Here is a 14,634-nt window from a genome sequence, read left to right on the forward strand (position 1 = left end):
CCATCTCCGGCAGTTAACCCCTGTCAGTCAGCTGTCAATCTGAGCCCTGCCCAGTCCTCCGAGACAAAACTCATATCTCATTTCACACAGATCTGTCTCGGGGTCATTGATTTCTCACTCTCCGAGTGAAAAATGGATTCTCTTTCCTTCATCACAGAGAGGAGAAGATCCTTGCAGACAGTCGCCAGAAGCCAGATGGAGGCATCAGTTAAAAGTAATCTTTTTCAGGACCCTTCAGTTATTTTGTTCACCTTGAACTGAATCATTGCCTTTTGTCAGTGAGCTTATCAAAAACTGTCAACAGCAGATGGGTACAGATGCATATTGCTCTACTCTGAGTTTGCATCAAAATGTAAATGAGCTAAATCTGTACTCCTATAACAATCATCTTGTGGTGGCAAGCTCCTGTTAACACCTTCATTAGCCCTCCTTTTCTCTCCTCCTCTTCCTCCCACATCATAGAGGTATGTTGGGGTGCAAATCAATGTCTTGGGTAATTAGCAGGGAAGCCTCGGGTGAACACGGTGTTGAGATGTGTTGGCTGATTGTTGTGCACTTGCTTTTCAAAAAGAAACCATAGATCATGGAGAAAAACACTTCATTATGCAATAATACTCTTGATAAGACAACAGGCTAAAAAAAACACTACACACCAACCTGCATATACAGACATACACACACTGTTTTCACTGTGTTGTCAGATCAGATCAGATTACTTGTTTTCGGTGTAGAAGAGACAGCTTCCTCCAGTCAAGCTCATTTCATAACGAAAGGTAAGAAGGTCGTAAACTCCATGAGTGGGTTGTTCTGCAGTTTTACAGTCAACTATTATTACATCTTTTTTTTTTTTTATCAGCACATAAGGTAATATTAGTATACCTTAAAGGTGCTATATGTAAATTTTTGCTACTGCTACATAGCCAACATTAGCCTTAACAGCTATTCAATTACCAAGAGCTTCAGCTATCATTGCTTTTACAAGACAAATGGTTGGAATATGCCCTCTAGGCAGTGCTGCTTCTTCATTCTCTCATGCTGGACTGAGGGCAGACTGGACACTACAGTGCCTCATTATCGCAAAATGGTATTACAAGACAGGACGGGCCAAGGACGGGCTGATCAGCATGCTAACTCCAGTGGAAGACAAGAAGTGATAGAAATAGAGGAAATAGATTTAAAACAAGAGTTTCATTGGCGTCCCTTTTCCTCCGCTGAAGACAGCTCTTGGCGAGTAAAGGAATGACGTTCAGTGCCGAACCTGCAACATTTCTTCTGGACTAGTAATTAAACAACTGTTAATGCTAACTTTTGCTGTGTAGCAATAGCAAAAAGTTACACATAGCACCTTTAATCTTAACAAACTGAGTAAGGATGAGTATAGAAATATTTTCCATATATCTCTCTCTATATATATATATATATATATATAGAAAGATTTATATATGTACCTTGATCTGTGACATACATTCAATGTATTTTATCCTTTTTGGATAAATACCTGTTTACCTGACTGCTACCTGTTAAAAATTAATTGACTGTTTATATAATTATGATATGATTCATTGCTCTACTTTGGTTTAGTTTCCATTTTTTATTTCTCTTTGTCAGACACTGAACTGACTCCATCTTAAATATCCATTTTGGTTGGTGGACTGTGAAAACACCAGGGACAATGATGGAAATAAGTCCAGGACTCTGTTGTTCTATCCCTGACAAAGTCTGATATGCTGTATTTTAACAATATATTAGAATGTTGTTAATAAACCAAACCAAACCAAACCAAACCCAATGCTCTTTGTGGTTTAATTAGTACCTTGCTCATTGACTATCCAAGCGTTTTTTTTTTCCACTGCCCTGTTTACCCATAGGGAAATTTAACTGATTATATCTCCTTGTCATGATTATGAAAATAGAGACCTAAACCACCGAACATGCACGATGTCCATGTTCAACCCTTTTACATTATGAAGTGAATATGAGATTTTAATAATACAGTGACAGATACTGTATCTTCAGTGTCAGTTTCTTTTTTTTTTTTATTATTCATACTCTTCCCACCTAAGTTATTGCCAGTTCCCCAACGTGCCACAGTCGCTGCCATGGCTAACCCCTCTGTGACTTTGTGAGGTTGTTGTCAGGTGAGCTGAACCACCAAAAGATCCCTCACTGGCTTCCCACTCAAACTCTGGCAATTGTGTTTGTCAAAGCAGCCGGCAAAGGCAGAGGAGCTTCTGCCAACAATTTAACTCAGGTCTTTGCAGTGGTGGGAGAGTGTTTTACCTCTACTTCAGAATCAATATTTTGTGCCAGAATTGCATGCCAACATTTTAACATTTCCAAATGTGACTATTTTTTGTGCCAAGACGGACAAGGATTCTGTGTTCCCCCTGTGGGTTTTATTCTTGGCAGGGTGAAAAAGCCTCTGAAATAGAATTTGTTTAAACCCTCAAGGAACAGTAAAATTACACTGAAACCAATTCAAATGACTTTCTTTAAGGATTATTGACGCTGTTTTACAGAGTTTTACAGAGTTTTATGTAACTACAATAAAGTAGCAGAGGATAATATATTTTTTATCTGTAAACTTAATCAGAGTTGAACGGCACTGACATCATGTCCTCTGATTCACAATTTCCCCACCAGAATTTAGTCCTGCAGAGAGTGTTTTGAGAGAGCATTTAGAGTTTTGTGATGGTACATTTTGTTTAAAGAAAAAAATAACTGATCAACTGAATACACAGAATGTGAAAAACCCTAATATTTAATGAATTTGAGATCATTTCTTTTGGTATATGATCTGAAATTTTTAAGTAGCAAGACTGGGGGGACCTAGGACTGATGACCTCAACATTTCTAAAATCCTGGGTACGCCCCTGGACCTTTATCTGCCTCTTTAGCTGCTAAATGCTCCGCTATCTTCACCAGCTAGTCGCTAATTGTGTCTTTCTGCTCTTTAGCGCTGAGCAGGTAATGATCAATGGATTTTCAGAGCTTTTTCACAGCTCCCTGCTGCCGCCAAACAGGACGCTGTGAGAGCAGTCAGAATGAACCAAAACAGTAAAGCTGTGGGTCGCGTAGCGAAACAATGAGCTGAAGCCCGCTATAAACCTCCATTAAGCCGAGGCGAGCAGCAACTCCTTCCACGCTGCCATTTCATACGTTGTTGTTATGAAAATATTCATTGTAGATGCTTTAAATCGCGTCATAGTGAAATGTGTTTCCACCTTTCAGCCAATGCAGAAAACATGGTGAGCACAAACCCCTGCAAAAATCCATCAGGAGACCCTGTTGAAACCGAGATGTCAAAAATGAGCACGTGCAAAGTAGTTGACAAAGACGCACCTGGAGTCTGACTGATGCACTTGCGTTTAGTGAGCCCAAGTTAAAGCCGGAGTTCAAACATCCCATTTCAAGTTTTCCTTTTTACAGTGTAACCCTGAAAAGGCCACATTTGTATACCAAAGAAATATACCAAAGTCTCAACAGACAGAGAAAGACAGAGAAGAAAAGAATATAGAGTCGGTGTTCTTGGGAACAGAAGCTCAAATCAACCCAGTTCACCGGATCTTCTTTCCAAACTCCTCGGATGCGTTAATTTCCTCCTCTCTCCTTTCTATTTCCATCCGCTGTGAAAGAGCAGTTTTCCATTATGCTACAGGTTCACATTAAAGAGATGGGAACAGGCTGGTACCTGCAATTATCCTTGCTCACCCAGCCGTGGGCCATAGGTGCTGAGCAACAGCTGGCTCTCTCTCTCTCTCCCTTCACCACTCACACGCACACATGCATGCTCCTGCACACTACCCTCCTTCCCCCCCTTCAGACACTTACCTACCCATTCCTCACATTCACCTGCCAAGCAGCTTGATTAATAAGGCCAATGCTCACAGCGAAGCAGACCACAGACATGGAGGGGAGGAAGGGAGAAAAGGAAAGAAAAAGCACAGGGTTGGTACAAAGAACTCTAAAGTATATGACCATGTGCTATGTAATATATTCATACATAGCAAAAAAAAAAAAAAAGAAAAAAGATCAGTCATTCTGTCAGCATGGAAAAACGTGCACAAACAAATTACAGTCTGATGGGTGATTGTAAAATATTGCAGTGATTCCAAAAAGCAGACCCAAGTCATGACTTATCTTGATGTCCCTCACCACCTTTCTCTCTCTCTCTCTCCCTCTCTCTCTATCTGTTTGCCACAGGCCCGATAGCACCAGAGCTCAGGTCTTTGATTCTGTCAAGAGCGATGGATCACTTCAAACCACGGAGACTGCATTCTCACTGCAGGCTCCCCCATTTTCACACAAACACTGACCGGTAAAACAGGCCAAAGTGGGGCTGAATGGTTCACTCATCCCTCACACATACTTCTGAAAAATGTTTTCTACCTTTGACACTTTGATTGTCCAATGTGAGTCCTTGGATATAAAGACTATTATGCTACACAATAATATATATTTGTGGTCTGTACATGTTAATGGTGTAACTTAACATTTTCTTTTCTTTTGAAATTACATTTTTATCATATGTGTAAGAAGAAAAAAGAAAGTAAGGGAGGTATTTTTTGAAATGGAAGGGGTTTACCACATTATTGCTGCTTACAGTATAGTCTGATAAGATATAAAATGAAGGATGGCATATATACAGTATGGACAAAAGTTTGCAGACGCTCCTGGGCTTTAGACCAATACCATTTTAAATCCTGTTAACAATCTCACAACCCCCTCAGACTGAATTTACGGCTCCTTGCGGGAGTCTCAACCCCCAAGTTGGGAACCTCCGTTTTAGACAATAGTGTGCTTCCAACTTTGTGGTTCAAGGGAGACCCCTTTCCTGTTTCAACTTGGAAATGCCCCCGATGCAATAAGTGAGGTCTGTAAAGACGTGATTTTTCTGAATTGACTGGTCTTATCAACAAGTCCTCCAATTTAAACGAAAACCAGAAATCGTGTGAAAAGCCTTCCCGGAAGAGTGTGGGCTGCTGTTGCAGCATATCAATGCCCATGGTCTTGGAATGAGGTGTTTAACCATCTCAAATGGGTGTGTAAGGTTTTGAGTGTCCACATTAGTAAAGATAAACTCTTTCCTCCTCAGTTCCGACAAAGGCACAGAGAGACAGTTATCCAGATCAGAGGGCATGCTAGCAAAGTGCTTTGTCAAATCTAGCCCGACTTTCCATCTATTTTCACAACTGCAGTCATAAGCAATCCTGGAGATCTATGAAACTTATCTTCCTCTCTCCTCTTCTTGCAGCTGCTGAGGCAGCACCTGGATTTAAATGACTCGGCTGATAGCCACAGATACAGGACTCATTTCTGGACTGTCCTGTTATGGATGGGGCGGCGGCGAAAAAAAATTGAAAAATTAACCTCAGGCCGACACCGCTCCTGTTCTGTTTTACTGTGGATGATGTTTGTTCTGACAGATGTCTGGCAAAAAGAGAACAATGTCCTAAATGTGTGGACTTCAGCGTCTTTGTCACCATCGTTCGTATCATATTACCAATTTCCATAGGATATACAGTAACCATCCCAAAATACGCCAAGGTCACAAGCAGTGTTTTTATCATTTAAACAATGATTGATTACTGGGCTACCTATAAGTCTTCTACGTATGTCTATAGACTCAAATTTGAAAACATCTGACCATTCAGTCATCTCTGAAAATGAATTTTCTTCATCGAAGACCTTGGTGTCCTCAGTTGTAGGTATAACCCAGCTTATACTGTAAACTGTCTTATCTATGCAAATGAGAGGGAAACGAGATCACGGAAAGGCGCACCAGCACTGGGGAAAAAAAGGCTCTTCACATAGTTTAGAAAGTAATTAAGACATCTGTTAATCATCAGTCAAAACATAACATCTCTAGTATGGAACAAAGTAAAACAGTTACGGCTGAAGGTTGATTTCCTTGTTTCTGCCCTGCAGAGGCAATAGCAGAGGCATTTCTTTTACTGTGTCCACAATCTGAAATCCCTCAGTTGACAGTTTCAGGTTTTCCTGGGGTCAAAGTGCCGCTCCTTGTTGATGAAGACAGGGGGGAAACACGGGCTGAAATCTGAGCCGCTTCCCCCGCACAGTGTGCAACAGTAACAGCCAACTCGATCATTTTACTCAGCTTCAGCTGTAATAAAGCTCTAGGACGGAATACAGCGACATTTTATCACATTAGAGCCCCAAAAGAATCAACGCAAAGGAAAAATCCTAATGCTGCCATTCACACTGCGATTTAGAGGGACAGCGCGACATTTTGCACAGGCCAGCTTTTTCTGTCAGGCTACATATTCAGCATGAAGACTTGCGTGTGGTATCAATCCTCTCGTCTAACTCACGGCGAGAAAGCGAATAAGCATCTCTCCCGAAATGTCAAACTACTGATTTCACACTGTTGTTCTCCAGAGAACAAGATGAGACAGGGATTAAATGACTCTTTTTTTTAAGAGACTGGAAGGGTGATTCAAAAGGTTTTCTTAATGAAAAAATAAACCATCTCTACATTCAGTAAGGCGTCACTGGACATTGATAGGAGGACTGGAACACCTGCTCGAGTGTCACCTGGAAATTACTGGACTGTCGACCAGTTCATTAGCTGTAAGTTAACGCCATACTAAGAGATACCCTTCGCTGTTACCACTTCATCAGCCCCTCAGCTTTTTTTTTTTTTTTTTACACTAGTGGAGAAAAGTATTAAGTAATAAGAGTGAAAACAAATGGCACATTTTGATGAATAATAACAGTTATAATTAAAAGTAATATTCTAATCAGCACCTGTTACAGTAAAAATATGTGTCTCGATCAAGGACCCACTGGAGTTGGAAAGATACTGAGGAGATAAACTGAAATATAGATCGTCATAGTTCAATGCTTAATATACAATTGACTTGGCGAGCAAAGAACACAATTATCTCCCTGACGACAGATACTGACTTTAAATCACACTTTACTAGTTCACTTGAACTTCAGGAATGGATTTCCCCTTTAAGCAACACACACACATTCTGTCACTGAAATGCTGGCACCAGTGTTCCCACACAGCAGTGGCTAAGTAGACATCCCCCTCTAGTGGGCCAGGGCTCCAGATAATGATGTGAAGAAATGCTGCACAGTCAACAGGCTTTAAGTTAAAGCTGGAAAAACAGTTTAGAGCTATGTTACAGTATAATAAAAGTGAGTGTTTCCTCGATCCTGCAGGCTCAGGCAGTAAACTATGCCTTTAAAATCAATGTTATGACCAGGCCTGCTCATATCCGGTATTTTTTAAAATGTATTTTCATTTTATTTATTCTTTTTCTGTTTGAATTTCTTGCCAATTTTACAGTGTTCAGCAAATGTTGCAATGTTGTTTTTGTCTTATTTGTTACACTTACTTAAAAAAGTTACACGACACATTCAGGACACGTTATTTATATATCGTTTGCAAATGATCGTCCATTCTGATTTAATTCATGCTAATTTAAGGTGGAAATTAGCAAAAGCTAAAATAATTCTACATAACTTTCAAAAAGGAGTCCTGTATCATGCTCTCCACCTCTTCTACCAGCACACTGTACTCTGCCCGACAAGCAGTGTGTCCCCTCTTGCCACTCTCCTTCAGGCATTTCATCATGTCTCTGTGCATTTCTGGTCCGGATGAAGTCGATCCGAGCTTCTTCAGCTGCTCAACAGCATCCTCTGGAATATTTTGGATTTGCAAAGCTTTGAACATAGCAGGAGCAAATTTCCCATAGTGAGCAGTGGAACAAAGCACCACAGGGCACGATCCGTCCTGCAGCCTATCAGCCACGACTTTAGCCACGGCGGTGTGTGTGTCCATGACGTAGCCGGTCTGTGCGTGAACGCTCTGGATGGCGGCCAAGCAGTCGTCTTCAGAGCACCAGCCAGCCAGCACTTCCTGCTGTATCCTGCCAAGAAGAGGTTCAGGAACCTGAAAGTGCTGCTGTCTGTCTAAGCGTGTGAACAGCTCCTTGACAAGACGGCTGTCTCTGTCCGAGACGTGGTAGATAAACCTCTCGAGGTTGGAGGATTTCAGGATATCTATAGCCGGGGAGTGGGAGGGCATCAGTGGCCGTCCCCGGAGATCATACTCGCCTGTGGTGATAAAGTCTGTGATGATGTGGTTGTGGTTGGATGCACAGATGACTTTTCTTATCGGGACGCCCATTTGCTTGGCGTACACAGCCGACATGGCGTTCCCAAAGTTACCAGTGGGGATGCAAACGTCAATGGGCTCCCCAAACTTGATAACGCCGTCTCTGCACAAGTCCAGATAGGCTGAGGAATGGTAAACCACCTGCAAGAGGAGGAAAGTTAACAACACTCTGCAAAATAAAAGCGGGCTGCTGCCTGATAAAAGCCTTACTCCGAGACATAACTTTTAAAGTGGAACTGCACTGGTATAAAATATGTTTCATCTATCAAATGAAAGAAATTTTTTTTTTTTAACATAGGTTTTGAAGGTTTAATATAGCACTGGAAAGAGTAAAACAGCTAAAGTAATTCATCAATTAATTAGATAACTGACAGAAATTTAATCAACAACAAATTTAATAAATTATATATTTAAATGAATTTCCCTATTTTTTTTAATCTTTTTAAATTAAACATCTTTGGGTTTTTTGACTATTGATCTGACAAAACACGTAATGAGAAGTTGTAACATGTACCTCCTGGAAACTGTGATGTGCATATTCCTATTTTCTACCCTTTCAGAGACTTAAGCATTAATGGACTGATCCAAGTGATCAACCGATTGATCAATAGGCCTTTTCGAGTGAAGCTTAATGATTCCATTTAGCTTCTTCAGTTTCAGGGTCCTGGTATTGTTCATGTCGGCTCTCTGGGGATATTTTCAACCCACCTGTGGCAACAGACGTGCCCAGTTGATTGAGTTGGCCGTGCTGAGGACTGTGCCGTACTCAACAGCGAGGTGCCCCGTCAGCCCGGACTCTCGAAACATCCTCTTGATGCTTCTCTGACAGAAGTCAAAGTCTGACAGGACACTGACAGCCCTGGCGTTGCCCTCCCTGTAGCTCGTCATCTGGAGCTTCTGAATCTCACTCACCCCTTCCTCCGGGAAGAACACCAGCACGCCGGTCCTGTGTCTGTCTGTCCGGCTGAGCCTACTGAAGCCACTGAGCACTGCGCTTCCAGTGTCTCCAGACGTGGCTACCAGGATGAGGAAGTTGCACATCGGTGGGAGGCAGTAGGTGAAGAGCTGGGGCATCAACTGCAAGGCGAGGTCTTTAAATGAGGCGGTGGGGCCATGAAAAAGCTCCAGAACATACTGATTGTGGTTGAGATGTTTTACGGGTGCCACTGCCTCACTAGAAAAGTTCAACCCATACGCCTTAAACACCATTGTTCTGAGATCCAAAGCACAAACATCCAACGGGTGTATGCACTTTTCAAGTAAAACTAACGCTCGTTCCGGGTACGACATGTCAGCTAACCTCAGCCACTCGCGAGCATCAATCTTTGGGAAGCCATTTTTGGGGACATAGAGGCCTCCATCTGTGGCAAGGCCCTCTACAACCACATCACTGAAGTATGTTTTCTGACTCGATGATCCTGCGTTGTCACACCTGGTTGACACATAGGTTTCAGCAGCATGCTTTTGATATCTCTCAATAGCCTTCAACACCTTCTCTGCTACTTCCTCCACCGTGTCTCCTGCTCCGCACAGCACGCGCATATCAAGCCATTTCTCATAAAACTGCCTCCTGTAATGCAGAATGTCCCTCATGGATACCCCTGCCTCCTGGCCCACTATCCTGTTCACCTTCATCCTGGTGAGCCTCTGTATGATATCTTCACCATCCACGTCCAGGTAGAAGACCAGCCCGGTCTGTCTGACGTGATGCATCGCCTCAGCATGAAGAGGGTTAGAGCCTGTCAGGGAAATAACACAGCCAGAGGCAGAGAAGTTACACAGCGCCTGGCCTTCCTCCTCAAGGAAGCGCTCCCCGCCGACTGATTCCAGCTTGGCAGCCACGGGCATCTTCCAGGACGTCTCCAAGACATCGTCATCAACATCAATGACAGGCATTCCCAGTCTGTGGGCCACGATCCTCCCCACTGTGGTCTTCCCTGCTCCAGGAGGACCCATGAGCAAGATGTTCTTGCCCCCCAGAGGCATGGTTCTGGTGGAAATCCATGATTTTGATGCTGAAAAGGGACTCAGGTAGAACCTGGCAGCTCTTAAAGCAAGCTGACTTGCATTCAGGAAACCCATGGAGGAGTCAAATGGCACAGCCCTTTCTTCTGTAAAGAAGAAAATGGGGTTAAAGAGGACATTTAAATTTGCAGACACACTTTCTAGCATTTAGACCGGCCACTTCGCGTTTTAATACAGTGCCTACAGTGGCTGCAATACCTTTGCACGTGTTTTGCAGGCAGGACAGCAGTACAAGCGACCGGTCACCACAAGTGACAGTTCAAATGAGCAAGACACTCACGTTAAATGGTGACTTCCGACCCGATAACCGAATGTTTGAGTAGAGTCTGTGGTAACTACATGGTTTATTTTAACGGGTAAAGCACCACAGTGCACCACGTACTTGACAGCAAGCTCAAACTCTAGTCGCCACATACAACTACGGTCAGCCCGGAGGGACAAAACTGATATATCTTTCATGGGACGCATGGTGGGAAGCCAAAGAAACAACATGTTTTTCGTTGCAAATATTACTATACATCTTAAAAAAAAAAAAGAAAGTTTTATTAACTTTTCTTCCACCAAATGCTACAATAATAGGGGTATTTTGGATAAAAACACCTTCATAAATGGCGAGAGCTGCCAGTACGGGTGACCTTACGCTGCATTCATGTGCGCGTTATAACCTCGTAAATCAGTGCTGCAAACTTCAAAGTACGACTTGACGCACATTAATATGAAAATAGCCTTTAGACAAACCTATTCAAGCCCCGAAAATTCGACACATGGAGCCAAGAGTCTGAATCAATAACAAAATATTATCTTCTCACACAAAGTTTCTTTGGTAGCGCCTGATCATTTGTAAAAACCTGGTGGCACAGAGCAGTTGTGGGCCATAGTAGAAGAAAATAGAGAAACTACTCAGCTGGTATCGAATATATCTTTTACATATAGACATGGTGCTCTAACTCAAGCCAGCGTTTATCAGCCGTATGAGAAACGCGGTCTCGGCTCAAATTTAGTAGTTTACAAGTGCACCGGAATGCAACATTTGCTACCCAGTTACCTAGCAACTACCCGACAGCGTGTTGCCAAACAAGTCACACTGACTCAAGAAATTCTAGCTAATGTTAGCTCGGTAAAGTTCGCTCATTCAGTTATTTTCTGAATGTAATTAATAGCGAATCCAGCGTGACTTTTTGAATATTTAATCCTTCGCCTCCTTGAAGTCATTCAACATGTCTGAAGTTGTGCATCCGCCAGAAAGCGTCTACAACCTTATACCAAAGGAAGAGGTTGATAAGCAAAAACCGCCGAGGTACGTTTAGAGCAGTAGCTTAAAAAATTAACGTTAGCTTTATTGGTCAAATTAATAGTTAGTTTAGTTAGTTGGGAGGCAGAAACTAGTTATCTGAACCACAAGCTAGTTAGTAAGCAATTAAGATGTTATTAAAGTTGCTAAAATAATTTACGAAAAAGGTGTTGTCAAGCCTTCATTAATAGTCTGACATTTGGCCTCATTTTGGAACTGCAACGATCAGGTAGTCGAGTGATCGACTAGTTGATCAACAGAAAATCAATCGCCAACTATTTTGATAATCGTTTAAGTCAGTTTTCAAGCAGAAATGTCCAAAATTTGATTCTTACAAAATTTTAAGGCAATTCACCTGCCTTAAAGTTAATAAAGTAAATCGAGTGTCTTTGACAAACTGATAGGACTAAATAGAAAAATAATCAGCAGATTAATTCGATAATGAAAATAATTGTTATTTGCAGCTCTACCTTATTTCAGAAATAGTAAAAAATAATAATTATAATGATATAATCAAATTTATTTGAAAACAAAACCAGAAGGAAATGAATGGAAAAACATAAAAAAGAAAAACATAAAACATACATAAACCAACCTGCATATAAACACACACATGCAGACACATTTAACCAAATTAAATAAGGTTATAAAAAAAGACTTGCAATAAAAATATATTTTCAGAAATGATATGAAAGAGAAAAAGAAATTTAAAAGAGATTATTCAAAAGCCTTTCAATGGAAATGCTTTTCAATGCTTTTTAGAAGCAATTTAAAAGATGATATCAATTTTGCAATTCTGAGTTTGCCGGGCAGGTCCAGCAAATACTCTGTCCTCTTTAGTCTTACACCTCGACAAGTAATAGGTTTACTCTTGGTACTTACTTAAACTTAAATCTAAACTGTACATTAATCTCACTTATGGTGGAAGATATTGTAATTGGCACGTGGCTAAAAGAGGAGACTAAGGTGGCTTTAATCTTATTTTCTGTTTCATTTTATTTATAAATATCTGAAAGCATTTTGAAATAAAATGAACATTCTCCTCTGCTGCCTCTGAAGGTATACGTCCAAGTTTAGACCGACAGTTGTTCTTGAGCAAAAGTTATCCAAGGATGCGATGAGAACGATGGGACCGGCAAAAGTAGAGGTGCCATCCCCAGACAAATACCTCAAGAAGCATTCAAAAGAGGCCAAATTGCTTGAACGTGAGTATTTCTACAGACAGTAAGACCAATGTGTGGGTGCTCATTTGAGCAACGAGTGTGTTACGTACTCATGTGAATTTCTTACCTTCTTATTTATATGTTTACTCAGAAACACAGTGCTCGAAAGGGGTTCGTAACATCTGCACTGTGAAGAAACCAGCTGTCCCTGCTAGGACGGACAACCCACCTATGGGCATTCATACCAAGAGAGACTTTATAAAGACGACTACGGTTGTTCCAATGAAGCCACAGCCGACCTGTGTGGACACCAACAAGGGAACCAAGCAGCGCCTTGAAAATTCAGGACTTGTCCCCAAGTACATCAAGAAAAAGGCATTTTCCTACAGTACAATACACAAGAAAAGTTTGACAAACACATTTTTAGCACAAATTCAGAGACATTTTCTGCTTAAGTCAGTTCCAACAGTAAAATAAGTTCACAAATTCACAGCTTTGAATGCAAGGAAAAGATAATAAGTAGTTCATACAAAAACTAGAATAAATATCTCTCTTTACTGATGAAATAATCCACCTTTGGGGCCTGATTTCATATTTCGATAGGCCCACTATGAACACATTACTGAAAGTTGCCAGTTTCTATCTGCAGGATTATGGAGAAGTACCTGAGTACCTTCTGGAGCGCTACGAAGAAGAGCAGAGGGCTCAGGAGCAGTATGACAACTTTGTAAAAGAACAGAAGGAGCAGGGAGCCATGAAGCACCTGTCTGATGAGGAGCGACGAGCTGTCCTGGAGGTACTCGAACACATGGCTGCACAGTGGCAGTTCTTTTCCTAAAACAGCAGGGGATCATAGAGACATCTGGAACGACGGGGGAGCACAGGAAATGAATCTGATGATTTCATATCTTTAAAGTTTTTATGATGATACTTATTGACCCCGAATAAGTAAGGATAAAAACTTTTTTGTGTGCCTGTTGTGGTTGATCATTATTTGTACATATTTAAAAAGAGTCTTGCAAAAATTAGAGGTGTTAAATTACCTCTCGGAAAGTTGTTTAGAATATAAACGCCATGAATCCTGATATATGCATTATCAAGCTGACTTTATTGTGACACCGATTGGCTTTCCTCTTTGGGTCCGTTATCCAGGGCCTGAAGAAAAACTGGGATAAGCTTCACCATGAGTACCAGGGCCTCTCGCTCGTCACCGACATCCCGTCAAAGAAAGCCCACAAGGAGTGGCTCGAAGTGGCGATGAAGCAGCTGGAGAATGACATCAACCTCTTTGAGAGGTTCAAAACCATCTATGTACCCAATTAATAGGACGTTAAAAACTCTTAGACTTGATCAGATTTACTGTGCTCTATTTCTTCACCCTGAGAAAAATAAAATTGTGAATATATATTCTTGCAGGTTTTCCTATGAATTAATGAACCAAAACTAAAAGTCTAAAGAAACGATAGTAAAAAGAAATGTTCAAATTTATAGTCGTAAATGAAATATTGCAGGGTTACCAAAATCTTTGAGAATTATCTTCTGGATCATGTAAATCCAAAACAAATGTGATTGCAGTCTGGCCAGTAATTTTGAAATTTCACTGTGGACCATTTCCAGTCTTGTAGGTTTTCAATGTAACCAACTTTCTCTAAAAATATTTCTGAATTTTTAAGGAAAACCGGCAGTTTAATTTTAGAAATATTAAAAATTGAGCATCAGATAATGACAAACTTCCTTTTTTTGTTGCGTTCTGCTTTCCTGCCTTACAAATGAATTGTGTTAGAGAACTTATTGCGAAAAGTTGGTAGTAAATGCTTGAGAGAGAATCCCTTAAAATCAGTTTCATTCTGACTGAATAAAATTCATAGCATAGAAACTAAACTGAAATTTTGTTGTTAATCTGTTTCATTCTCCCTCAGTGGCTTGTGATGCAGCCACATGCCAGCACAGCATCACATGAAGCTGATTATCCCTGTAGCTCTCCACGACAAAAACAACGCTGTCCT

At 41.1% G+C, this 14,634-nt stretch overlaps 2 protein-coding genes across 3 annotated transcripts; one reads left to right on the forward strand and one right to left on the reverse strand.

Annotated features, from left to right (window-relative positions):
- Positions 1-6,773: 6,773 nt before the first annotated feature.
- LOC120790250 (threonine synthase-like 1) lies at positions 6,774-10,689 on the reverse strand. 2 transcript variants are annotated; one of them, XM_040127635.1, is made up of 3 exons: positions 10,455-10,689; positions 8,858-10,260; positions 6,774-8,290 (listed from the first exon to the last, which is right to left on the reverse strand). In XM_040127635.1, exons 2-3 carry the CDS (start codon positions 10,229-10,231, stop codon positions 7,487-7,489), a joined length of 2,178 nt encoding a protein of 725 aa, XP_039983569.1. In that variant the 5' UTR covers positions 10,232-10,260; positions 10,455-10,689; the 3' UTR covers positions 6,774-7,486. The 2 variants fall into 2 exon arrangements, with proteins under 2 accessions (XP_039983569.1, XP_039983568.1); XM_040127634.1 differs by having other exon boundaries at positions 10,373-10,689.
- Positions 10,690-11,163: 474 nt separating this feature from the next.
- Positions 11,164-14,452, forward strand: enkur (enkurin, TRPC channel interacting protein). The gene is made up of 5 exons (XM_040127216.1): positions 11,164-11,471; positions 12,525-12,670; positions 12,780-13,003; positions 13,278-13,424; positions 13,781-14,452. The coding sequence occupies exons 1-5, from the start codon at positions 11,392-11,394 to the stop codon at positions 13,949-13,951; spliced, it is 768 nt and encodes a 255-aa protein (XP_039983150.1). The 5' UTR covers positions 11,164-11,391; the 3' UTR covers positions 13,952-14,452.
- The last annotated feature ends 182 nt before the right edge of the window (positions 14,453-14,634 follow it).

The sequence above is a fragment of the Xiphias gladius genome, chromosome 5 (genome assembly GCF_016859285.1).
Source record: "Xiphias gladius isolate SHS-SW01 ecotype Sanya breed wild chromosome 5, ASM1685928v1, whole genome shotgun sequence".
In the NCBI taxonomy this organism is placed as follows: Eukaryota; Metazoa; Chordata; class Actinopteri; order Istiophoriformes; family Xiphiidae; genus Xiphias; species Xiphias gladius.

Coding starts and splice junctions, on each gene's coding strand:
- LOC120790250 (XM_040127635.1), bottom strand. CDS start 10,231: ATGGGTTTCCTGAATGCAAGTCAGCTTGCTTTAAGAGCTGCCAGGTTC. Junction 8,291..8,857: donor GGGCACGTCTGTTGCCACAG/GTGGGTTGAAAA, acceptor CTCCTCTTGCAG/GTGGTTTACCATTCCTCAGC.
- enkur (XM_040127216.1), top strand. CDS start 11,392: ATGTCTGAAGTTGTGCATCCGCCAGAAAGCGTCTACAACCTTATACCA. Junction 11,472..12,524: donor GATAAGCAAAAACCGCCGAG/GTACGTTTAGAG, acceptor CTGCCTCTGAAG/GTATACGTCCAAGTTTAGAC. Junction 13,004..13,277: donor CCAAGTACATCAAGAAAAAG/GCATTTTCCTAC, acceptor TTCTATCTGCAG/GATTATGGAGAAGTACCTGA.